Genomic DNA, 26,289 nt, shown 5'->3' with positions numbered 1-26,289 from the left:
GCACCGCTTCTCCGGCCATGCTGAGGCCGTGTCCCACATACAGCAACTAGAAGGATGTGCAGCTATGACATACAACTATCTACTGGGGCTTTGGGGGAAAAAAAAAATAAATAAAATTATAAAAAAAAAAAAACAGATGAATGGGCAAACAAAATGTGGTCCATCTACAGTGGAATATTATTCAGCCTTAAAAAGGAAGGAATTCTGGGGCGGGCCCAGTGGCATAGTGGTTAAGTTCATGCACTCTGCTTTGGCGGCCCAGGGTTTGCAGGTTCAGATCCTGGGCGTGGTCCTACGCACCACTTATCAAGCCATACTGTGGCAGGCATCCCACCTATAAAGTAGAGGAAGATGGGCACGGATGTTAGCCCAGGGCCAATCTTCCTCAGCAAAAAGAGGAGGATTGGCAACAGATGTTAGCTCAGGGCTAATCTTCCTCACCAAAGGAAAAAAAAAAGGAAGGAATTCTGACACATGCTCCAACATGAATGAACCTTAGGACATTAAGCTAAGTGGGACAAAGCAGTCACAAAAAGACAAATACTGTACGATTCTGCTTACATGAGGTCCCTAGAGGAGGCAAGTTCATAGAGACAGAAGGTAGAAGGATTAGCAGGAGTTAGGGAAAAGAGGAGAAGGGGGAGGTGTTGTTTCATGCTTATGGAGTTACTGTTTGGGACAATGAGAAGGTTTTGGGTATACACTATGGTAACGGGTACACAACATTTAATGCCACTGAATTGTACACTTACAAATGGTTAAAATGATAATTATTATGTTATAGATATTTTACCGCAATAAAAGTTAAAAAAAATAAAAAAAAGAGCAGAACCTGCCTGCAGAGAACTTGGGGGAGGACCCTTGATGCTCAAAACTGACCCTGGTGACCGGCACCGCCCGAAAGTGTCCTCTCCTCACCTTCCCCAGGGCTACTGTCACTGGCTGCGGACTCATCACCAGCCTGCTGGAGCCCTGAAGCCAGCAACACTCAAGCATCACTGTTCCCAGATCTTTACTCGAATCATTCCCCCAAGAGAGCCCCAGGAAAAGGGAGGTGTGCAGACCACAGCAGAGAGAGGACGACGGAACAAAACCGTGCTCTTGTCACAGGAAAGCCAGCCACCCACCATCCTCAAAGGAGGGACCGTCCAGAGCGCGAAGCACTGGCCTGGCACCCAGCGGCCCTCGGCGGCGCCTTGTGCTGCAGCTTCAGCACCAGATCTGCAGCTCTGGCCATAGATCAGGAGCCCTCGGGCCCGGCCCCGACTCGCTGCTCACGGAGTCACAGAGCAATTCCAGCCCCAGATTCCTGGAAAATGAGGGGCTCCAGGGACAACGGGAGAATTCCCAGGCCACTCATCTGCTGTTCCACACCCAGACCACCAAGAAAGACCACTCGGTGGTGGGAAAGGTCTCCCGCCTGCCAGCAGGCATAGCCAGAGCCCACCATGGGAGCCTGGAAACCTTGCCCCTCCCCTCGAGGGGCCTGAACAACCCTGACCACAGCAGATTTTAAGGAGTGAACGTTTCCACTCACTGAGCAGTAGCTGAGGGCCACAGTCAGGCCCCTGACGGTCCTCCCCGCCCCACCGCTGGTTGCTGCAGTAGGGACCACAGCACCCAGCCTGAGGCCTGCCAGCTCCCAGGTCCAGCCCCTGGGGCGTCCCCACAAATGGAACCAGAACTTGCCAGCCACTGAGCTCTGCGTGAAGGCCAAGGTTTCCCCCAGTTGAACCTGCAGAAGTGACACCCTGTTGGTCTGGTCTTTGCCATGACACAAGTGGATCAGCATTCCAGGTAGGAACAACAAACTGATCCCAGAGACTGGCCGGGAAACGTGAGCCCGGTGACTCACCATGGAGTACAACCGCCTCCTTTAACGGCAACTAAAGCTACAAAGCAGCACTACTTCCATTTTTTAAAATCCACTTTCTTTCTTCTTTTTTTTTTTTATGAGGAAGATTAGCCCTGAACTAACATCCATTACCAATCCTCCTCTTTTTGCTGAGGAAGATTGGCCCTGGGGTAACATCTGTGCCAATCCTCCTCCACTTTATATGGGACACCACCACAGCACAGCTTGACAAGCCCTGCCTCGGTCCATGCCCGGGATCCGAACCTGCAATCCCCAGGCCGCTGAAGCGGAGCACATGAACTTAACCGCTACACCACTGGGCCAGCCCCACTAATTCCATCTTTTTTAAATCTACTTTCAATTCTAGAGCTCTCAGTGTTCCCCAGACTTAAACAATGTATTGCTCCAACTGTAAACTTTACTTGTTTCTAAACAGGTTTGCAGAACACAAACACAGACGGAGCCCGCAAGTATCCTGGGGGGTAAGCGGGCATCTGAGCAGGTGGCCCCGGAGCCAGACCTGGAGCCCGGAAGGAAAGCGGTGCATGCTCGGGCAGAGGGGACCTGCAGCAGACATGCCTCGGCTCTGCCCAGGCCGGGGCTGCCGCCTATCGGCTCACAGGCCCACATTCCTCACCCGCACACCACCACGCTGGGAAACACCCCCCAGGACCACTGGGGGGAAGGAATTTCCACCCAGGCCTCGGAAGCAGAGAGACAGGACTCCATCTAGTAGATGTGGAATCCAAATCACACCAGCCCAGGGGGATGGAGGACAATGCCTGCCCCACCCCAGGGACAGGGCTCCTGACATCTCCGAAAGGAGGCTGCATGGCTCCAACCCAAGGCCAGTCAGGCTGACAAACCCACAGGGCCAGCAACAAGTGGACATGCGTGGCCCAGAAGGGCTGGGAGTGGACGAGGCCCCGAGGGCGCTGGCACCGGGATGCCACTCTCACCTTCTGGAGAGTGCTCGGCCAGGCTCCAGAGCCAGCACATCCCCACCTCGAGGCCTCCAGCTACAGACAGGAGAGGTCAGGGCCCAAAACAAGGGCCCCCGGGGTCAGCCCTCCTTGTAGGGGCTACACATGAGAGCAGGAGTAGCCCAGAAGCAGGATGGGACTGCAAAGTAAAGAGAAAGAGTGCTGGGGGCCCCAAGGCGGGAGCCTGCCCAGGAGCTCAGAGGCGGCCTGGCCCCTCGCCCAAGTCCACATGGTCATGCCGGGTTCCAGTGGGGGTCACTGAGAAGAGGGCCGAAGCAGCGCCTTCCGGAGCAGCCTCCCGGCCCCGACCCAGACGTCTCTGACACATGCCTTTTCTGCCCCTCTAACCTGCCTCGCCGAGGTAACTGCCTCTGCCGTTCCTACAGGGCACCGTGGGTTACTAGGGAGGCAGCAGAACAGCCACACCGGCATCCAATGCCAGCTCGGCCACTCACTTGGAGGATGACCACAGCAATCCCCAAACCTCGCAAAGTTGGGTTCCCTCATCTGCAAAGTGGGGAGAAGGCACTGCTGCCATGTGGTCATCAGGGACCCGTGTAACACTCACCAGGATGGCACACAGAGTTGGCAATGAGGTCACCACCAGGTTACAGCAACGCAAGGACGATGGCTGCTCTTTCATAGATAGGAAACTCAGCTCAGAGAGGGAAGTAATTTGCTCAAAGTCACAGAGCCAGTAAGTGAAGAGGCCAGAACGTGAGCCCGGATCGTGGGATCTGAGGGCATAGGTGGGTCTGACCTCAGCAGGATGCCACACGGACCAAAGCGAGTTGTTGTCACTCCCCGTAGGAAACCAAAAGTGAATCAGAAACCAAAAGAGGGGCACTGCCCTCACCCACCCCCCAGATGCCACTAGGCCTTGCGGGAAACTTTCACAAATGGGAGAGTCAAAGAAAATCGGAAAAGCTCTGAAACCCCCTTGGAAGGGCCCTCCCAGCCCTCTGCAATGTCTGGGGAGGGACGGCAGAGGTATGGGCTCAGTGCACAGCACGGAGAGGAAGACTCAAAGGGCAGTCCCATGACAGGGCCACACGGCCCAGTCCCTCGCTCCTGACACTGCCCAAGCTGCAGGCTGACCAGGGGCCAGACAGCCCCTCTGGTGGGCAGGCCCCTCCAGGCCCCGGCTCCCTCTGGTCCATGCAAACGGGCAGGGCAGCTGTGCATTAACTCAGCCGGCTTTCTAGGAGAGACAGGAAGTGAAACAGAGAGGCTGGCTCTGACCACTGGGCAGGCTGTCCCCAAGGCCAGGAGGGAGGTGAGGGCAAACACCCCAACCCAATGAATTTGGGGTGCTTCCAGAAGAGAAGCAGGAGGAAAGCTTCGCCTTGCCCCCAGAGGAGGGCACAAGGCCCTCCAGAGCCCACAAAGAGCCGCCGCTCTCCACAGCACTGTCCCAAACTCTCACTCCAGACCTGGCACTGGGGCCACCAGAAGGGCCCAAGTGAGGGGAAGATGCAGAAGAAAGCCGCTCCAAAACCTAGTGAAGAGTACCTGCCACAAGAAGGCCGAGAGAGGTCCAGGGTTTAAGTTTCAAACCTGAAAGAGCAGAGTCAAGACACAGAAGATAGAGAAGGAATGTTGGTCAGGATGGCATGCTCGGTGCTGGACACCATCGCCTCCCATCGTCACAACCACCTCCAGGACAGTCTCGAACTGGCCTTACGACGGAGGCAGCCGAGGCCGCCCGCCTGCGGCCTGTGCTTCCTGAGAGGTGCCGGCAGGGCCAGAGCTGCAGGTCCCAGGGCCAAACCCACAAAGGGCAGGGCAACAAGAAGAAAGGGCCGCCAACGACCACCTGCTGAGACATATCGACAGGTAGGTCAGGCGGTGCTGATCGAGAAAAGAGACTTTCACAACAAGAGGGCTGCAGACGCGACACCAGCTCCGTTGGCTGAGTCACAGAGAAACCGGGAGACCTCAAGGCCACAGAGATGAGTGGGCAGGCAAGCAGCAGAAGCGCCCGCGCCAGGCACTTCCTCCCGCTCAATAATTCTCTGAGCTTGAGGCAGGGAAAAGGGTGAGAAAAAGGCAGGCATCGGAAAAAGTGACAACTAATTCCAGCCTTTTCCTTTCCATGTTACCCCTCTGGTGGAACGCAGGCCTGGAGGAGAAGGTAAACCAGGAGCTCCGCGTGGTTGAGCGTGCTGGTTACCGTGAGCCCTGGCACCATCTGCTGGGGACCTCACAGAAAAGCAGCCAGCATCCCACTGCACAGCAAGCAGCAAAGGCCTTAAGGGGAGAGAGGACAGGGCCTGAAGGTGGCAAGAAGGCCAGCAGGTCCCCTGGGCGTGGCCCAAGCTGCCCGGAGCCAACCAGCCAGGAAAGGCTTCTGCAGGCCGTGCTGGACGACCTGGACCTGAGGTGGGGGCCACACAGCAGAGAACTGGGCAGTGGGCACCGTGGACAAGCTTGGGCAGCGGAGGAAGACATCCATGCAGACGGACACCAAGGGGCCACTCCCACTTGTCTGTGGGGCTGTCTCTTGGCCCTGCCCCCAGAAGCACACCCACAGGAGGAAGGTTTTGAGCAGACCTAGTTCTGACGATTCTTCAGGCCTGTGAGCCTCCGTCAGACGCCAGGGGGTGAGGGTGAGATACCCACACAGCCCTGGAAGGCCCCAAGCACCACCAGGCATGGCCCCCTAAAGGGTGTAGGTGCCCTTCTCCCCTCTGGATGCAAACCTGGCTTCACTACTCACCCGCCTCTCAGAGCCTGTTTCCCCATCTGCACACTGGGGCTAATGGTGCGTACCTCACAGGGCTTTTGTGAGGTTTGAACAAAGGCAACACACAGGGTCGGCCCCGTGGCCCCATGGCCCCGTGGCTTAGCGGTTAAGTGCGCGCACTCCACTGCTGGCGGCCCGGGGTCAGATCCCGGGCGCACAGCGACACACCGCTTCTCCGGCCATGCTGGGGCTGCGTCCCACATACAGCAACTAGAAGGATGTGCAGCTATGACATGCAACTATCTACTGGGGCTTTGGGGAAAAATAAATAAATAAATAAAATTAAAAAAAAAAAAAAAAAAGACAATACACACTGCTGGCACAAAGGGAGCGCTCAGTAAAGAGGCCCCTGGCATCCAGGACGGCGCTCAGAGCAGGGGCTCCAGGAATGTTTGCTGGAGGAGCACAGGGCGCCCAGCTCCATGGCCTAGAGAGCACCCTCCATGCCCCTCAGCCAGCACCAGGTGCTCGGTGGGTCCCTGTCATGACGGGGACAGATGGACTGGTACAGCTTCTGCCCAGGAAGTCCACTTAACCAAGGCCAACCTCGGGTCTGGTCTCACACACCGTGCATCAAGTATTGGCGATGACCGGCCCTCCAGGTATTCACCGTGACCAGCGCCCACTGGGGCCACCAGTGAGCCCGACCCTGGGCCAGCCTCATGCTGGGGGTACAAAGACGCATAAGGAAGGAAGAGCTGCTGCACTCCAGCCCTCCAAAATCTCATAATCTAATGGGGGATGCAAAGAACATCATAATATGGGCAAAGTGCTACGTTCCCTAAGAAGGGCAGGTGGTGTACTGTCCAAGAGGCTGGAGGAGGGAGCTCACAGCCACAGGGAGGCCACACTGGAGCAGGCCACAAGGACAGGAGCAGGCTGCAGGCAGAAGAGGGCCGCAGACACGGACCTCACGAACAGAACCGAGAGCGAGAAAGAGAAGCTTAGGGCAGGGACTGGCATCTAGTGCCAAGTGTGATCAAGTGGCCTGGAGCACTGTGTTGAGAAAGATTCTGAGGGTCAGAAGGACAGAGCAGCTTCGTCATCAGGTGATGCCTGAGAGGGGCTGCGGATGTTCAGACCCTTTCTTGTCACAAGCACAGGTCTTCTGAGTGGCTTCACCACAGACGGTCTCTGCTTTGGAGAAGGCTCCTGTGCGCACAGACGGTGGGAAAACCGGCAACTCCCAGAGCTGGTCCTCATTCCTGCAGGAGTCACCGTCAGGGCCGGGAAGAGGCAGAGCCCCACACAGCCTGGGTCTCAGAGCCCTGGGCTCTCGGCAACAGCTGGAAGCCAACGAGCCTGCTGCAAGCACCTATGGCAGAGCACGTCCACCCAGGAGGTGTCAGCTCCCCGCAGGCCGGAGCCCTCGTGAATGTGGGCACCTTCTGCGTGTTGGCGAGGCTGAGGAAGAACAATGCTCCTCCCAGCAGCTGAAAGGGCAGAGCTGGGTGCAGTGCCGTCTTCATCGCCACACGGAGAAAACCAGGCTTTGCCTCCCCTACCAGCCCAGCGGGCAGTGAGCAGGCATGCGGGGGGGAGCGCCAGGCTGAGCAGCCGCAGCACACCTGCCCCCAACCCTGGTTCCCAAACAGCTACCATCCAGCCCAGAGCCCCGTGGTCAGGCGCTGTACAGCCTGCATCTCACTGGGCCCTCCGAAAACTGAGTACACCAGCAGGCATCAGCTCCACTTCACAACACGAGGACGCTGAGGGGGTGGAGACACGATGGGGAGCGGGCAGCGCGCCCTCACCAACCCCGGACCTCTACCCAGCTTCACAGCTGGGAAATCCGGGTCTAACGTGAAGGAGTCAATGACACACAGTGTTAGCACTGACGGCCACAGAGACCACCACAGCCCCCACACAAGCGGTACCAACAGCATTAGAAATATCATTTGCAGCTTTATTGTTTGACACAAAAAACATCCACGACGCAGTGTTAAATCAAAAAAAATCAGATGACAAAACCATATGCTAACTCCATCCCGGGTCTGCTGGCCACAATGACCTCTGGTTGGTGGAACCACGGAGAGTTTTCACTTAAAAATAGCTTGACACATAGTCTAAATTTGTAGAAATATTATAAATACACATTATTTTTACAACCAGGGAGGGGAAAACCTTAGCCAGGATTTTTCCTGAGAAATTCAGCAGCAAACCACAAAGACAACAGACCGACATGGAGTCTGTCCACAGAACCGCTGGACCCCGATGATGCTAGAGACCTCCTGGCCCACAGCTCTGCTTGGAATTCTGTGAACAGCTGGGGCTCCTCAGCCATGTCCCCAGGCCCATGGAGCACAGGAAACCAGGGAAGGGCAGCTGCGGCCCTCTCGGCCATGCTGACATGAAAGTGTCACACTCAACCCTCCTCAGGGTGCTGCTGGCTTCAGTGGCCAATGGCATTTCCTCGCGAGAGGTCTCTAACTGCTTCACGCCCCACACAACCTGCTCGGGTCCAATTCTCTCCAGGATGCACTCCTCCTGCCTTCAGTCAGGTTCTGGGCGCTTCTCTCAGTTCCAGCTCCACCTCCAGGAACGCCACACTCACGAGGGAAAGATGGGGCCCTGGTCTGCAAGGAAGAGCAGGCAAGAGGACACACCCCTTCTAGAAAGGCCCTAACAGAGGGCAGGGAGGGGGAACACTGCCCCACAAGGAGGAGAAGTGTATTTAAATCCACTACCTTTACCCACAACTGTCCAAGTAGCCATGGCTTCTAAGTCTAAACAAAGTGCAGAGACAGGAAAAACAGAGTTCAAAGATCTTTGCATCGATTCACAGAAAAAGAAAGTGGGGTAGAGGTTCCCAGGGCTGGGGGAGGGGGAGAGGGTGAGTATTGCACGGGACCGATGTCAGTCTGGGAAGATGAACAAGCTCTGGAGACGAGTGGTGGTGACGGAAGCACAACATTGTGAACGTGCTCAAGGTCACTGAAACTGTACATTTAAAAATGGTTAAGGGCTGGCCCTGTGGGTTAGCGGTTAAGTGCGCGCGCTCCGCTGCTGGCGGCCGGGGTTCGGATCCCGGGCACGCACCAACGCACCGTTTCTCCAGCCATGCTGAGGCCGCGTCCCACATACAGCAACTAGAGGGATGTGCACTCTGATGTACAACTATCTACTGGGGCTTTGGGGGAAAAATAAATAAATAAATAAAATTTAAAAAAAAAATGGTTAAAATGGTAAAGTTTATGTTATGTGGATAAACAAGTCTTTAAAATTAAAAATTACCCTCCTCTCTAATTAAAAAAAAAAGATCTTTGCATCTCAAAGGACTTGAGCATAGACGAGAAAGACAAAGATTGCTGATTTAAAATTTCTTCTCTCGGGCCGGCCCCATGGCTTAGTGGTTAAGTGCACGCGCTCCGCCGCTGGCGGCCCGGGTTCAGATCCCGGGCGCGCACCAACGCACCGCTTCTCCAGCCATGCTGAGGCCGAGTCCCACATACAGCAACTAGAAGGATGTGCAGCTATGACATGCAACTATCTACTGGGGCTTTGGGGGAAAAAAATAAATAAAATTAAAAAAAAAAAAAGTAAAAGTAAATCATCATATATAAATATAAAACTTTAAAAATAAATAAATAAATAAATAAATAAAATTTCTTCTCTCATGCTGGCTACAGGGACGGCCCGCTGGTGCGCCCATCAACCTGCGCGATGGTTTCTCCCCAAGAGAGAGGTGGACGATCTAACACTAAGTAACTGCAGCCAATTACGTGCGACTTGAATCCCACCCTGCCCCGACTTCCCCAGTGTAAGTCAGGAGGCTCAGAAATCCCGAGCATCTGCACTTGACCTCCGCTGCCCTCACCCTGCCCACCTCACACCAGGGGGATTTCTGGAGCGCTACAGAGGCACACAGGTGAGAAGTCGTGGAATCTGGAGCATTCTACTAAAGTGGACCCTGTGAACACCACCTCACCTAATGGCTTTTCCTGCAAATCTTAGGCAAAACCAGCTCACCACCTCCTGTTGGATGGACAGTAAAAACTTACTTGACCAAAGGCATCTGGCAACTTAATACACAGTGGGATCTGCGTTCACAGGACGTCTTTGAATCCTCTACAATGCAGCAGTCAAGTTCATGTTTCTGGGGGAGAGACCTCGTAAATGTCACTCAAAGCCCATTTGGCTGTATTCCGCCACAAACCAACAGGCTTTGACATCTGGGTTCTCAGACCAGGGAACAGGACAAGTGGCAGATCTAAAAGGAAGCTTTGGGTGTGTGTGGAGCAGTGCGGGGCGTCAGCAACTCATGACAGCAACCTGAAACAACAGTGACCATAGCAGGCAGGGAAAACCAGCAGGAGGGCAGAAGGCTCAGGACACGTGACACCATGGCCCATGGAGTCAGGGGCACCAGCCCAGCCTCTGCAGCCAGCATAACCCCCAAGGCCGCAGGGAAGGAACACCAGTCCAGAGCTCTCCCCTTCCCTGCCCTAAAGAAACCCAACAGGAGAGGCCCCAAGGGATCAAGAGATGACCACAGAGGAGGAGGCACGACCTGGCAGTAAACACAGCAAAGGATGCTCACTAGGAACAGAAGACGCAAGCTCACATGGCAGAGACTGGGAACATCAGGAAGTCTGACGCTGTCACAGAAGGGAACAAGGACACGGAGCAAGAACTCTAACACCTGCTACGGGGGAGCGGGCTCAGGAGAAGCGCTGTGGAGAGTAATGTGGCAATTCCTCGAACACGCCCCACAATGCCGCGTCTAGCGACCTGTACACCTACCCATGGGGAGACCCACACGGGGATATGCACCAGGACAGAGGAAACACTGGAAACAACCAGAATCTCCCCCACAGAACAGACGCAGAAAAAGCGATGAGCCCGCTGAAGGATTACCACACAGCACAAAACAGGAACGCACCAGCTCCACGCGAGCAGCAATGACACACCTCAACACAACGCTGGAGGGAAGCCCAGGCTGCAGCCCGTGTGCGGAGTTACACACATACAGACATTACAAACAAGCAGAACAAATACTGTGCTTCTCGCGGATGCCTGCAGGCATTTCAGAGAGTCAAAAAGCAAACTCACACTGTAGGTTCAGGGAGTCAGAGGGGCTTTATTTCAATCAATATATGATGATCCTTTATTTCTGTTTTTTAAGATTCTTAAAATAAATCACAAAAGGAATGTAGAGGGGCCGGCTCAGTGGCGAAGCAGTTAAGTGCACGTGCTTTGCTTCGGTGGCCCGGGGTTCGCAGGTTCAGATCCCGGGCTCACACTGACTCACCGCTTGTCAGGCATCCCGTATAAAGTAGAGGAAGATGGGCACAGATGTTAGCGCAGGGCCAGTCTTCCTCAGCAAAAAGAGGGGGATTGGCAGATATTAGCTCAGGGCCAATCTTCCTCACAAAAAAAAAAAAAAAGGAATGCAGAAAAAGCCAGACACAAAAGGACAAATTCCACTTCTATGAGGTACCTAGAACAGTCAAACTCATAGACAAAAAGTAGAAGGGTGGGTGCCAGGGCTGGGGGAGGGGGTGGGAGTGAGTGTTTAATGCAGACAGAGTTTCAGTTTGGGAAGATGGAAAAGATCTGGAGATGGACGGTGGTGACAGGTGCACAACAATGTGAACATACTTAAAACCATGGGACTGTACACTTAAAAACAGTTAAAATGGTAAATTTTGTTATGTGTATTTTACCACAATGAAAACAGAATGCAGAGTTGTAAAAAGAATGAGCAAGAGCTGTATGACCTGATACGGAGAGATTTCCAAGATGTATCAGTGAATGAAAAAGCAAAGTGCGTATAAGAAAGGAAGAGACAGGAGAACACGTTCTGTGTCTGCTCATCTGTGCAGAAGACACACAGAGGGACACAGGAGGACTGCTGAGACTGGGGTCTGGGGTGGGTATCGAGGGATGGGGGTAGGAGCTGAGGGGGCAGGACCTCTCCGAGCGCACCTTTTATAGAGCTCTGACGCTAAGAACCACAATGAGGCTTCACATTTGAAAAAAACACACAAACCAACCAAGCAGGACGTGGGGTGAAGGCAATCTGGAACATTAGGCAGTAATAAATGAATCTGACCGCATCACGATCGAGTAACACAACCACACAGAGGAAGACGGGAAGAAAACCATCCCAAGTAACTCTGGAAAGCGGTATTCTGAATGGATACTGTCAAGCTAAAGCCAAAGAGGGTACGCAAACATTATGCTCCAAGGGGCAGGTGTGTGTCTCTCCGGGAAATGGGCTGGTGATTCTGAAACTGCCTCATGCACACCTAGGATTGAACAAGTCAGGAAATACACTGTGGATACTGAGAGCCAGGCTGTTCACTGTTGGAGAGAGAAGAGAGAGAAGGTAAGGAAGGAAGCAGGCTACAAGAGGCCCTGTGATGCTGGGCTGGAATCAGAGGCGTCAGCATGAACTCATTTTTAATATAAATGCAAATGGATAATATGGAAATAAACACAGGGGTGTGTGTCTGTGCACAGATCAACTTCCTGCTCTGTCCACTGACCAGGCCTAGAGGTGACGACACCCCACTAGCAATGAGCACACCTAATGCCTCATCTTGGTTTCTAAATCCCACTCTCCAATAAAAGAAACCAGGGCTCCTTAGAGAAATGGTCAATTCCAGGGCAGGGGCAGGGGCAGGGGAAATACAAGATGAGCCTGGAATGTCCCGTAGTGACAGAAGTAAGGAAGTGCTCAAGAAAGACGGGCATGTTGCAAGGGCACAGCACCCACTTGAAAGAACATCCACGGCCAAATCTGGAACAATCTGAGCAACAACACAAACAGTGAGAGCAGTGGAGTAAAACCTACTGAATAAAATAAATCCCATGAGTCCACACTGATAAAAGTAAATAATCGAATAAATAAATAACTGGGGAGAAGGGACAGGGCTTTCTCACAGCAGCGCTCCCATTAAAAAAATACAGAAGGAAGGAAGGAAACAGAAAACCATCATCAGACAAACCTCAAAGTAACACCTGTTACTGGCAAGATCCATCAACTGGTGCCAAAATCAATGGGCAAAAGTCTGACAAGAAAAAGGGTATTTGCAGACTCTTGAAGTATCTCCCCATAAGATAATTATTAATTAGAAAGGGAACAACAGTGACCTCACAGAGGAGAAACCTGGCAGACACCACCTTAACCAAGTGGTCAAGGTCAACGTCACCAGCAACAAGCTGTAACACCACCACGTGTCCCAATATGCTTCACTGAGAAGGACACGGCATCACCTGTGTGGTTTTCCGGGCAGAAACATCAGACAAACCCAAACTGATGGACATTCTCCCAAAGACCCGGCCAGTGCTCCTCAAAAGTGTCAAGGTCACGAAAGCCAAGGAAAGACTGAGGCCTGTCGAAGCTTGGAGAAGGCTGAGGAGATGTGACAACTGCACATGACGAGGGGTGCTGAACCGAATCCTGGAACAGAAAAAGGACCTGAGTGGGGAGAGCGATGAACGTCTAAGGTCTGAGGCCGACTAGCGGTACTGCACTCTGCATTCCTCGTTCTGATAATCGCACTATGGGGACACGTGACGCTACGATACGGGGAGCTGGAAGAGGAAAAGAACAGTTCCGTGCTCGGGGGTGAGGGGGCTTCAACTAGGTAGAGAACTCACTGAGTGGCGGAGAGAACGCCCAGGGAGATGAGGTGCTGCTGCTAAGGGAAACCAACCCTTCTCACCCCACCACTGCCCAGCGTTTTCCAGTTCCATGAAATAACTGTTGGGCACTCGATGAAGCCTGAGGGAAGAACAGCGAGCAAGACCCCTTCGGGGACAGGGACAGGTTTGCTGGGATGGTGATGCTCTCGAGGCCTCCTGGTCACCCCCAGGCCCCAGTGGCACCCACTCACCTTCGGAGGAGGGACTGCTGCAGGCTCTTGCAGGTGGTGAGGGACTCCCCAGTGAACATGTGGCACACGACGACATGCAGGCAGCGGGCCATGAAGGCCAGCACGGCCTCGGGCTGGAGGGTGCCGCTGCGGGAGACCAGGCACAGGCGCTGCAGCGCGGAGCACTGGCTCAGCGCCTGGAAGAACTGGGCGTTGGCACTGAAGTAGGGCTGCTCCAGCCTGTGGGGAGAGAGGACAGCATGAGACCTGCGGCAAGCCCCCGCCAGCGCAGTGCTGCTGATGGACGCGGTGGACGTGTGGTGTGCGGGTACCTTGCGGTCTAGGACCCCCAACCATGTATTTGGATACTAAAGAGGGCCCAGATCAGCTGTCCCCACACCCGTCTACACCACAGTCCCCAGAGCACTGAGTGAGGACTCAGACCCCCGTGTCTCCCTTGGTGATCCTGATTTTGAGGGAGACCCTGCAGGCCCGATGCAACCAGCCCACCACTGCCTAGAGACCCCAGCCAACTCACTGCTCAGTGTGCCCAAGTGACCCCTGGGCACCCCACCCTTCCTCAGACACCGAGGTGCTGGGCCGGGGGCTGGAGAGATGCTCTTACATGTGGTCCCTGCCCTCGGGGGGCTCAGTCTAATGGGGAGACAGGTACTCACAGCCCTGCTTGCCCGTCACGACCAAACACCAGACACTGAGGGACAGGTAGGGAATGGCTGTGGGGGGAGGGAACTGAGCCAGGTGGGGCCACTGCAGCCATGTCAGGAAGGTGGGGCAGCAGTGGACAGATCCACGGCCAGAGGGGGAGCTGAGGGTGAGGGCGGCCACAGAAGAAGCTAAGACTTCAGCCGTAGACACAAGGAAGAATTGGAGGGTTCCCCCAGGTCAGATCTGCTTTAGGAAGACGGAGGGGAAGAGGCAAGAGTGCATGCTGGCCGCCAGGGAGGGGCCTCGGCACGGGGCAGGAAGGAGGTGCCGCGAGTCTGCACTGGGGCTCCAGTTACAGGGAAGAAGAGCAGGACCTGGAGGAAAGCGGAGTGGGGGATGTTCCAGACCCTTCCCTGGGAGTCTGCGCACCCAGACAGAGAGCGGAGAGGACACAATGATGCAGTGGGGAGACATTGTTGGGGGTGCTGAGGAAAAGTGACAGGGAAGTTTGCCCGCCAGCTGAGAACATGGTTGTGGAACCAAAAGATGCCTGGATTCGTGGCAGGATGCTGGGCCAGAGGCCCTGTGAGCTCCTCCGGGGGAGAGTCGGGGGAGAGCGGGGGTGGGATATGGGGGGGTTGGTTGACAGGACTCAGGGGCTGCCGGGAGCACCTGAGGGTGTAGGTGGGCTGAGAGCCCAGAGAATGGGGAGGGGAGGGGCCGGCCCTGTGGCGTAGCAGTTAAGTGCACGCGCTCTGCTGCTGGCAGCCTGGGTTTGATCCCAGGCGCGCACCAATGCACCGCTTGCCAGGCCATGCTGTGGCGGTGTGTCCCATATAAAGTGGAGGAAGATGGGCACAGATGTTAGCCCAGGGCCAATCTTCCTCAGCAAAAAGAGGAGGATTGGCGTGGATGTTAGCTCAGAGCTGATCTTCCTCACAAAAAACAAACAAAAAAAAGAATGGGGAGGGGAGCTGGTGGGAGTTGAATTGTGTCCCCAAAAGACATGTAGCAGTCCCAACCTCGTCCCTGTGATGGACCTTATCTGGAAGTAGGGTCTTTGATGCTGGATCAGCGTGGGCTCTAAGGAACCTAGTCACTGGTTCCTTACCAGAAGGCCATGTGAAGGCACAGTATCACAGGGACACGCAGGGAGATCGCCATGTGATGACGGAGGCAGAGAGCAGAGCAATGTGTCCACAAGCCAAGGAACGCCCAGCACTGCCAGCAACCACCAGAAGCTAGGAGACGGGCCTGCAACAGGCTCTCCCTCAGAGCCTCCAGAAGGACCCAGCCTGCCGACACCTTGACCTCGGACTTCTGGCCTCCTAACTATGAGAGGATGAATTTCTGTTGCTCTGAGTCCCCCCGGTTTGTGGTCATTTGTCAGGGCAGCCCCAGGACACTAACACAGAAGCCAAGGGGAGGGAACCGAAGGCACTGACAGAGCGGAGATCTCTCATGGTAAGTTCCACACAAAGACCAAGACAGCCTCATGAACAGAGATCAACGGGTAGGTTGTCTATGCAAAATCTTCCCAGAAGAAAACCTATTAGCAACAATCATCCCTGGAGAGCAGAACTAGGTTCCGGGAACCATCTTTATTTCACAGCCTTTGGCACGTCAGTCCCTCTCAGACACATCCATGCATCACTAGGTGCTTTTACAAAACCTGTTCTGACTACAGTAGGGAGGCACCGGTCACCTGGCCAGAGCAGCTTCAAGCCTGGCGGCACCAGCAGGAGAGACAAAGCAGAAGGCGGCACAGGGGCTGCAGCGGGCAGGGAGAAGGGCTTTTATGGGTGACGAGATCTGGCATGTCGGTGGAAGCCGCAGCTCAGAGGGAGCGGCTGACAGAAGGCAGGGGGCCTCAGCCACCCCCAGGGCTGAGCCCCAAACCACAGCCAACCAAACCCCACCGCCTTCTGAAAGCCGGGAGGGGAAGAAACACCAGGCAAACGATGAAATCCATGAGGAAGGTACTTCCCCTTCACTGACGGGCTTCATCAATCTTTGGGTCACCTACGTCTGAACTTGATAACTGAGAATGAGGATGCTGTAAAAGGGCAGCCACTGGGACGAGCTGCCAAGGCCACTGACAGATCTCCTGCGGACCATGGTGGGGACTGGGCCCCCGCCAGCAAGCAACCAGGCCCTGGAGACTAAACGTAGGACAGCGCTTGGCCAAGTTGCCGCCTCCATCGTGGGGACACTGCCGCATGCCAGGGTGACACTGTTCTCTTCCCTCGACATTCTGAGTCTCCCCTGAGTCCAGCCAAGTGAATCTATCTAGGCACCCGCCAAGGCCCAGGCCATGAGCAAATCACTCTCTGCAGAAACACGGTGTCAGCCCCAGACCAGGGGGCTCTCTGAGCCTCGGCCCTACCCACAGGGCAGACACAGACCCCTGGGGGTGGGCTGGGGCAGCCGGCAAGACCCCCATCTACATGCGAGACCCACAGGGAACCCCACAAGGCCCATTTCTCACTGTAAACTGACGAGGCCACGCTGGTGACTTCCTGGGACAGCCCAGAGAAGGTGGCCTGCGGCTGTGGGCTCTCATCATAAAAAGAGAGAAGCTTCCAGGGTGAGCAAGAAACACCCACACCCACCCCCAAAAGGCAGCAGGACTGTACAAGGGACAGAGAGTGTCCCCGTCCAAGCCCCTGAGTCCCCAGGTGGAGGAAGAGCCCGAGTGCTCTGAACTAGCGACACATTGAGAGAGGTGACAGCCAGGACGCAGGCAAAGGCAGTCAACGGGCTCCCCCTCCTCAACCCAAACAAGACCTGCACAGGCCTGGTGCTCCAGTCTCCATCACCCTGACACCCGGGGACACTGACAAGTCACAGGACAAGAGCAGGGATTTTAAAATCAAGTCTGTGAGGAAAAGGCAGATCCTGGCACCTGGGGCATCGTCCACAGAAGCTCCTGCACTGGGGGAACGTCTATTCCAAGCTGCCCATACGGGAGCCACGGGGCACTGAAATGTGGCAGGGAGACTGGTTCATTTCATTTTAATTAAATGTATGTAGAAATTCTAGTAAGCTCCTGATGCTAAGATTGTGGGGGGAAATGCAGGTCTTGCTGGGGTACAGTTGCAAAAAGCCTCATGTTCACTCCCTGACCAACAGCACCAGGCGCAGCACGGAGGCAGCCCCTGCGGGCCATCCTGGGCACAAACCAGGAAAAGAGCTTCCCAGGGCCACAGCGCCAGAGCTGAAATGCAAGCCGATGTTCCCGTCAGAGAAGTGGAGCATGAGCCTCACCCTCTAGACTCCACTGAGTAATTTCATCCTTACAGAAACGGGGGAGAACTGACAGCTGTGAGCAGAGGGCAGCGCCTCTCTGAGAGGCTGAAGTGGCTGTGCAGGGTTCCAATTCACCCCAGCCAAGGACAAGGGAATGCCCTAAGTCACGCAGCGTCGTCCCTACCATAGATGTGAATTTTTTGAGAAGCTGGTTTTTCTCGAGAAATTGTTTGAACACACTATTTGTTTCTATCTTTTAAAAACAGTTTTTTGAAAAATCCTAAGGTAAGCATCCCTTTGCAGACCTGAAGGTAGGAAAATTCGATGGAGGCAAAAATCCAGAACCAGGACTGCTGAGCTGCAGTCACCTCTGGCTTGTCCCTGGAGCAGCGGGGAAGCTGCGACGGAGCAGGCACGGAAGCGGGCTGGAACGCAGGCCAGCGCGCAAGGACAGGCCTGCGGCACCTCGGTCACTAGGTGGCGATGCAGGTCTGCACCACCCACTGAAGATCTCGTTCCAGCCTCCTGGTCACAAAACAAGTAGGCAGAGAGCATGGGTGCGCGTTGTGTACATACACACCCTTAAACATTTTTTCAACTAGCCAGCCACTTGCAGATTCTCCCACCCTGAAGGAGCCACCTGCCACAGGTGTCCAGGACGAGGCAGGCCTGGTGGGAAAGCCCTGTCCACTCCACCGGCTATCTGGACAGGTGGGGCTTGCACGTCCCCCTGCTCCTCTGCACAGTGGGCTGGCAGAACTGCGAGTGACGGGCGGCAGCATCTGTGATTAGGGAGGGGGACGAGGAAAAGGTATCCGCCATGATCGCCTTCAGCTGGAGGGGGGCCTGCGGCCCTTCTCCCTCCCAGACATCCCTGCACCTTCAGATCAATAAGGATCTGGCCCCCACAGCCGGCTCCAGAGAGGCGGCTTGGTCTCCTCAGGCCCTGTGGGCACAGACAGGCACTCAGGGCTGCCCCTCTCATCTGCCCGCCCGCCTCGCAGGCCCCGAGCTGAGCCCAGGTCTCTAGGACAGTCTTGGAACAGCCTGCAGGGCCCGGCTCCAAACAGGTCCTCTTGCTTCCGCCCAGACACTGCCCTGGTTCCGAGGTCACCAGCAGCTCAGGGTGACTCAGGGTAACACTCTCCTGTGCCTCCTCCCCAAGGCAGGGCTTAATCAGTCCTGGGAAAGAAGGTGCCCTTCTCTGTCCAACTTGTAATCCTCTCGCTGCCGAAGTGCACCCCGAATCGGGAGCCACAGGAGGCCCCAGCAGAACAACACACTCCCGCACTACCTCCCCGCGTGAGGCAGCTCCCAGCCAGGAGCCCCGGCTGGCACAAAGCACAGATTCATGGGCCTCGCTGGTGGGGACAGCGGGTAGCAGCAGCTGGCCGGCCTGGGATCCCAGGGGCTGCCATCTCAGGAATGTTCCACCGGGAAGCGCAGGAGGAGCCCGGGGAGGCAGCCCCAGGAGCAGTGTGCCAGCCTCTCCTAAGCTGGAACACCACTTCCTTTCTGCAGCTCCTGCCCGTGGCGGGCACCACCTGCTCCTTTCTCTCCAGCCTCCCTGGGCTCGGCTGTGGCAGAAGGCAGGAATCCAGAGGAACGGGGCCACTTGGCCATGTTTTAGAAACCAGTGTTTGTTCTGAACAGGCAGTACCCGGCTCTGATCAGACGCAGTTCTCAGCGGCTGGCGTGCACAGAGAGGCCATTATGAGCAGTGGTCAGGTTCTCAAGCTGACCTACAAAATCCATTTATCCTGAGTCCTGCATGCCGCCCCAGCCACAAAACTCACATCGCAGGCACGGCCCTGCTCCTGGGGAAGACGCTCAGCCATGAGGATCATGTCCCAGGCCCCGGAGGTGACCTGGGTGACCACTGAATGCTGCTGTGTTCCCCTGTTCAATGCCTGATGGCCCCGTGAGCAGGAAGCGCTCCCAGCTGCCTGAAGACCAGCTGTGCCGCCCAGGCAAGTTCATTAACCCTTGGGGCCTCACCTGCCTCGGCCGCAAAATGAGACACTAATATCTCCACTCCTGGGGTTGTTGGAATGTCACAGGGTCAGCACCTGTGAGCACGGCAGCCGTCGTGAGCGTGCCAACACGACCCGACAGAGCAGCCGCCACCGTTGCTTCTCCAGCTCCCGGGACACCTCCCTCTCCGCCGGCCTCCTCCCTCCCTGAGAGCTCCTCTCAGTCTCCTTTGCTGACTCCTCCTCCTCCTCCTGACCAATTCTTGTTGAGTGTCCCCAGGCCCAATCCGGGGTCTCTCCAGGTCTGCGGGCTGGCTCCTCTATGGGGTCCACAGGGTCTCAAACCCACATGTGCAGGTGTGCAGCCACTTCACGCATCCTTCCTCCTCTCAGCCAATGGCAGCCGCATCGGTTCAACCACTTGGCCAGAAGTCCCGGCAACACCTGGACCCATCTTGACTCCCCCTGACCTCGTGCATCCCGCCAATCAGCAAGTCCTCTGTAAAGTCAGAATCTGGCCATTTGTGGTCACCCCCGACCCTGCTTTGGCCTCGTCTCTCACTGAAGGTCTGACACAGGCTCCTGACAGTGGCCCTGCTCCTTTCCTGGCGCTCAGTCTATTTTCAACACAGCAGTGTGACCTGCCCTCCCTTTCCCCTTGAAAGCACCATTCCAGTGACATGGGCCCGCCAGCTGCTCCTGAAAGATCCGCACATCCCACCTCACAGCCCTGGCGCTAACTCAGCTCTGTCCAACAGAACCTTCCGTGCAGACAGGAATGTCCCACACGTGCCCTGTCCAACACGGCACATGCGGCTTCTGAGCACCTGAAACACGGCTAATGCTGAGGAACTGAACACTTGATTTTATTCCATGATAATTCCTTTAAATGTAAGTCACAGCCGGCCTGGTGGAGCAAGCGGTTAAGTGTGCGCGCCCCGCTGCAGCGGCCCGGGATTTGCTGGTTTGGACCCCGGGTGAGCACCGACACACCGCTTGGCAAGCCATGCTGTGGCGGCGTCCCATATAAAGTGGAGGAAGATGGGCACGGATGTTAGCCCAGGGCCAGTCTTCCTCAGCAAAAAAAGAGGAGGATTGGCAGATGTTAGCACAGGACTGATCTTCCTCACAAAAAAAAATAAAAATAATAAAAAAATAAACGTTAAGTCACCCTCCGGCTCGTGGACACTGTGCTGGCTGATATGGCTCCCTCTGCCTGTTCTTCCCCCAGGTTCTGCTTTGCTAACTCAACCCCTTGCACTCTTTGCTCAACTCTCACCTTCTTCATGAAATCTACCCCACTGCCCCCCACACTCAGGCACCCCCGGCCCTGCTCTGCCTTCCCCCGCGTTTGTGACCCTCCAACATCACATGTACTTTCTTCTCACCTTCCCGCTGGGCTCTCTTCCCCACTGGAATGTGGGCTCCCCAAGGACAAAGACTTCTGTCTGTTCAGGGCCCCGGGTGCCCGGCACAGCCCCTGGCACGATGGGTGCTCAAGCATTTGCTGGATGGATGAGGAACCATAACGTGTGTTACGGGCGCCGAGCCCTGTCCTAAGTGCCTCACGAGTACAAAGTCCCTTCGTCTCAACAGCCCCACTTTACAGATGAAGGGCCTGAGCACACGCAGCCCAAGGTCCACCCAGGCTGTGTGACTCCAAGGCCCCTGCCGTGGGTCCTGTCCCGTGGGGCCTCCCTCCACCCAGGAGGTAGGGGAGCAGGGCCAGGGCCCATCTCCTGGAGGAGGGTGAGGCTCAGGGACAGGGGACCAGCTCAGATGCCACGCCCACTCCCCTCTCGACCAGGCAGAGCAGCTCTGAACGGGACAGACGAGCGCCAGTCTGGAGTGGTGGGTCCAGCACCCTGGGCAAGCTGGGAATACTTGCATCTCCAGGTGGCTCCCCAGGCAGCAGGCACTAATAAACACTCTGGACACAGGGCAAGTGACAGGAGAGAGTCACTGGTTTTCATTATCCACCTCTGAGTATTCTGACTGTTTAAACTACGTGCATTGCTTTATTGTACTTTCGTTGATTTCTGTTTTTATCAAACACTCCCCAAAGATGACCAAACAGTCTGTCCACAGTAGTTAGAAGAGGCGTGAGATTTAATGGGCTGTCAAGAAAGCAAAGAAACTGATGGAAAAGCGACAGGTCCAGGAATACCCTGGCTCTGAGTTCAGTTAAATTAGAACTCAACTCCTCCTTCAGGCTCCCTGAACTAAAGACCATTCCATTCCTGATCACAAGACTCTGATGGGGCAACAAGATAGTGGACCTGGGCAGTTTTTCACTTGTTAAATGTATTTCATGATCCATTTGCAGCTTTATGTTACAGGTGGCCCACCGACCACGCACTTGTCATCATGCCTTCCAGAAAGGCCAGTGACGGGGCAGTGAAGGCACAGGAAGAGATGAGGTGGGAGGAGGCACTGGATAGAGAAGAACCAGTGAGACGAGAGGGAGCTGGTTCCTGGTGGCTGTAGAGAGACGAGGGTGAGAAGGCAGGCAGTCACGCTCCTCAGAAGTCAGAGAGGCTCTCAATCAGGAGGCCCAGGCCCGTCCTGCAAAGGGGGGCGGACAAGGGGGCTGACTGCTGTGGTCAGAGCCCCTCCTCCACTCCTGGCAGGCAGGTGACACCCTGCCCCAACCTGCAGGAGAGGGGCCCAAGCCAGAGAAACTAACACAGAAGACACGACTCAGCCAGGAGGCAGAGGTGTGCGGGGAGAGGAACAGCATGGAATCAGGAAGTGAAGAGCAAGCCTGCGGGCCTCACCCCTGCTGGGCCCTGGGAAGCCCACCTGGGCACCCCTGAACCTGGATCAGCACAGAGGGTCCCAAAGGGCCCTGGAATGGAAACGGCAACTCTGCCCACCGCGCATGCTCAACCGTCTTCCAACATCTTATATCATGTCCTAGCAAGTTCTGTAAGCAGCTGGGAGGCCACATCCAGAGCCCAGCCATGCGGATACACACACGGATACCATGTTTAACAAGCAGCTCAAAATTCTTAAACTGAGGGATTCTGAACACTCGGCATTACGGTACTCAGAGCAAGTGTAAGTGGGACGCACAGGACACAGGATAACTGCCCTCTCCCTGGAGGCTCCACGGTGTGAGCAGAGAAGCCCTCTGAGCTCCAGCTCCAACTTGGCTCATTTCCTGTCACACAGGCCTTCTGATGGGAGAGACAGGAGGTCTGCAAAGGACACATCTGTCTCCATTGTGCATGGCTCAGGGCCAAGGTCAAGCTCTGGTGTTAGACTGATGGGGTGAATCTCAACTCCTCCCTCAAGCTTCCACGGCCCCGTCTGTGAAATGGGAACAGAGGGGCCTGCCTCACAGGCCACGGTGGGGATGAAACCAGACAGTGCTGAAAGCCCTCGGCTTGGCATCTGGCTCTCAGGGAAGGCACAAAGTGGGCACCAACTGTGGCGGGGACAATGACACACACATGTCCCAGTGCCCCTGATGTCATCCCCAAACACCCTAGCAGCTTCAGCCTCCCACTCATTACTACATTTTGGGTAGTTTCTAGTAAACAATGCAATTTTTCAAGATCAGATCTGTCAAGATTTTCAAATACGCATCAAGTTAAGAAGGCTCACCCCTTAAAGGTTGGGCCATCACGAGAACACCCTTCACTCCATGGCGTGATTCAGTGGGAACCATTTCATGTCTGGACTCTGGAAATTGCCAGTGGGCCCCCAACATTGGCCTGGGGTGGAATTCTCCAAGGCTGTGGGTTCTACCACATCTTGCTCTCTCCGATCGGCCCTGCCATCCTGCCCCAGGCCAGCATCACCTCTCAATAGTGTGCGGTCCCCCCTTGTGAGCCCACGTCTCCATCTCCTCCATCCTGGTCGCTCTGGTCTACGTGGGATGGCAGAGGGACCTTTCCAAACTGGAAATCGAGGGCCGGCCCCGTGGCTTAGCCGTTAAGGGCGCGTGCTGCACTGCTGGGCGGCCTGGGTTCGGATTCCAGGCGCGCACCGACGCACCACTTCTCCGGCCATGCTGAGGCCGCGTCCCACATACAGCAACTAGAAGGATGTGCAACTATGACATACAACTATCTACTGGGGCTTTGGGGAATAAATAAATAAATAAATAAAATTACAAACTGGAAATCGGACCCCCTCCCTCTGCTGGTTGAAGGCCCTCAGCACCTTCACCTGCTGCCTCTCCTCTCTCATCCCCTCACCCCTGCCCCTGTGCCCGGTCACTTAGAACTGTCTGGCTTTTTAGCACATGGAATACTTACAAGCCTCTGGGGTTTTTGCACATGCCACCAACATTTCCAGAAAGCCCTGGCCTTGCATCTCCTGGCTAATTCCTGCACACCCTTCAGAATCACCAAACTAGGCAGAAAGCCCGAAGTTCAAATCCTAGCTCCCCTACTTACCAATTCTGCTGTACGGGAACGATGCTATCCACCTTGTGGGATGGTTATGACGATTAAACAAGATTATGTACACAGTAGCACCGTACAGCGCCGTCACTCAAACAGCCACAGTAATGAAGACGACGTGCTGAGCTCAGGCACCACCGCCTCCTGCACGCCCTCCCTGGGCTCCACCAACTACTGCTTCCCCGAGCCCTGCGCCTTCCTGAGTCCCATCATTGCACACAGTCCCTTGTCAGATCCCTACCCCCTCAGGACTCTCGGCTCCTGGAGGACAGGGCTGCATCTCGTTCATCTCGGCAGGTGTGCAAACACTTGCCAAATGAAAGGCCGTGCTACTCACTTCCCCTCTGCCTCCTCCAAGGCCTCCAAAGGGAGTAGAGGCCACGGAGGAGCTGCCAGGGCCCCCTCACCTGAGGTCCTTCAGCCGCTTGCAATGCTTCAGCATGTCCGAGAGGGCAGACATGTAGACCACCTTCCCCATCATGCCCAGGTTGGCCAGCGAGAGGGACTGAAGCTGCTGGCACTGCAGGCCGATGCTGACCAGCCCAGAGCCCGTCAGAATGCTGGGCAGCTGGGCCAGCGTCAGGTGTCTCAGGAAGGCCAGCTGGCCGATGGCAGCCACCTCTGAGTCCCCAACGTTCTGCGCCCGGCTGCAGGGCGGGAGGGAGTTGCGGATGGCAGGCTCATTGCGCGGCATGGCAGAGGAGAAGTTGGACCCGATCAGCTCGAGGCGTTCCAGAAAGGGCACATTCTTCAGCAGACACCAGAACACGGAGGAAGGCTGAGGGACCGCCTGCCCTGAGAAGGGGCTGGGACAGGACGGCACGCCGATGCGGACCTTCTTGCCAAAGCCGCGGGGCACGGCGTGCATCGCAGGTTGGGCGGGAGCACGGTCGGCCCGCGGTGCAGAGTCAGCCACGGAGCAGACGGGCAGGGACAGAGAGCGCAGGTGGCGCAGCCGGGCCAGCAGCTGGCACAGGTGCCTGCCCGGGCCCTCGGAGCTGTGGTGGTGGGCGGCCGAGAGGTTGAGGTGCCGCAGGTTGCAGCAGGACACCACCAGCGTCTCCAGGATGCTGCTGTCGATCTCGTCCTCTGCCTTGCGGAGCAGGGAGTCTGGGGACAGGCAGTGCACGCAGCCGCTGAGGTTCAGGCTGGCCAGGCTGCGGAGGTCCTTCCCGCCGTTGATGACCCGCTGGATCAGGTGACCACCAGACAGCGTGCACCGGCTGAAGCTGAAGTAAAAGGGGTTGTTGAACTTCATGTGCTGGAGGAGGGACGAGCCGTTGAGCCAGGACTTGGGCAGCTGCAGGGCATCCAGCGCGACGTTGCGGGCCATGGAGTCCAGCAGGTTCTTGGTGGCCCCGCTCTCAGCGAAGCTGCCGGGCACAGAGATGAGGAAGGCGTGCAGGTTCTCAGGCGTGCGGTCGCTGAGCACGGCCAGGTACAGCCGCACCACCTCCTGGTTGATGTAGCCGGGGGCCAGGCGGGCGTAGAAGACCCGCAGGTTCTGGTAGTGGGGCACGTTGCTCTGGCCCACCATGAGCTGGCCCGAGAGGATGGCGCCCTCGCGCGTGCGGTCAAGGATCTCAAAGTAGAGCAGCAGCTTCTCGAGGCTGGTGCAGCAGGGCACGACGCCGTAGGAGGGCGTGTACAGCGTCTGCTTGAGCTCCCGCACGCGGCTCAGCGTGGCCTTGCACTCGCCGCTCAGCTGGCTGGCGTCGAAGCCGGGGCTCACGTCGATGGCCAGGGAGCGCAGGTGCTGCAGGACCGAGAGCATCTTGGAGAGGCGCAGGGAGGTCAGGTGGCAACCCGACAGGTTCACTTTCACCAGGCTGCGGCAGCGGGCGACGTGCTCGATGGTGGAGCCCGAGAGCCAGTAGCAGCCGGCCATGTTGAGTTGCTGGATCTCGCGGCCGATCTCCTTCACAAGCTGCTTCACCTTGTCCTCGCTCGCCTGTGGGACAGGATGGGAGGGGAGAGGAAGGAAAGGGGCTGAAAGCACCCAGGTGGCTCCTTCACCTGCACTCCCCACGTCACGCTCCCCCACGACAATCAGGGAGCCTCAAGGGGACCTGCGCAGGCTCCACTCCAGCTGAGGAAGGACCTCGCGGGGAGAGCCAGTGCCTCCTTCCCCTCCCCACACGCTTACCTGAAGCCAACCATTACATTCCCGCTGGGTGGAAATGTAAAATGGTGCAGCTGCTGAGAAAAAGTTTGGTGGTTCCTCAAAAAGCTAAACAGAGTTACTATATGACCCAGTAATCCCACTCCTAAGGATATATCCCAGGGAACTGAAAACAGCGACTCAAACAGATACTCGTACACCCACGTTCATAGTAGCACTGTTCACAATAGCCCAGTGGTGGAAATGACCCGAGCGTCCATCGACGGATGAGGGGGTAAACAAACGGGGGTCTATCCACACAAAGGAACACTATCAGCCACAAAGGAATGAAGGAAGCCCTGTCACCTGCTACAACACGGATGAACCTGGAGGACATGACACCAAGTGAGATCAGCTAGTCACAACAGATGATATACTGCATGATGCCACTTCTATGAAATACCTAGGAGAGGCAATTCAG

General features: G+C 56.0%; 1 protein-coding gene across 6 annotated transcripts in view; it reads right to left on the bottom strand.

Moving 5' to 3' along the window:
• Positions 1 to 26,289, bottom strand: part of FBXL18 (F-box and leucine rich repeat protein 18) — a 61,579-nt gene that overhangs the window by 24,535 nt on the left and 10,755 nt on the right. For 2 of the 6 annotated variants that reach the window (XM_058569362.1, XM_058569363.1), the window contains exons 3-4: positions 24,115 to 25,658; positions 13,429 to 13,647 (exon numbers count right to left, since the gene is read on the bottom strand). In XM_058569362.1, coding sequence (XP_058425345.1) covers positions 13,429 to 13,647; positions 24,115 to 25,658 — 1,763 coding nt within the window. Of the gene's footprint in view, positions 1 to 7,469; positions 9,857 to 12,805; positions 12,993 to 13,428; positions 13,648 to 24,114; positions 25,659 to 26,289 lie in introns of those variants that run through there. The other 4 variants (XM_058569361.1, XM_058569366.1, XM_058569364.1 and 1 more) reach the window with 4 other exon arrangements.

The sequence above is a fragment of the Diceros bicornis genome, chromosome 26 (genome assembly GCF_020826845.1).
Source record: "Diceros bicornis minor isolate mBicDic1 chromosome 26, mDicBic1.mat.cur, whole genome shotgun sequence".
Taxonomy (NCBI): domain Eukaryota; kingdom Metazoa; phylum Chordata; class Mammalia; order Perissodactyla; family Rhinocerotidae; genus Diceros; species Diceros bicornis.
This window is presented reverse-complemented; position numbering and strand designations above follow the sequence as displayed.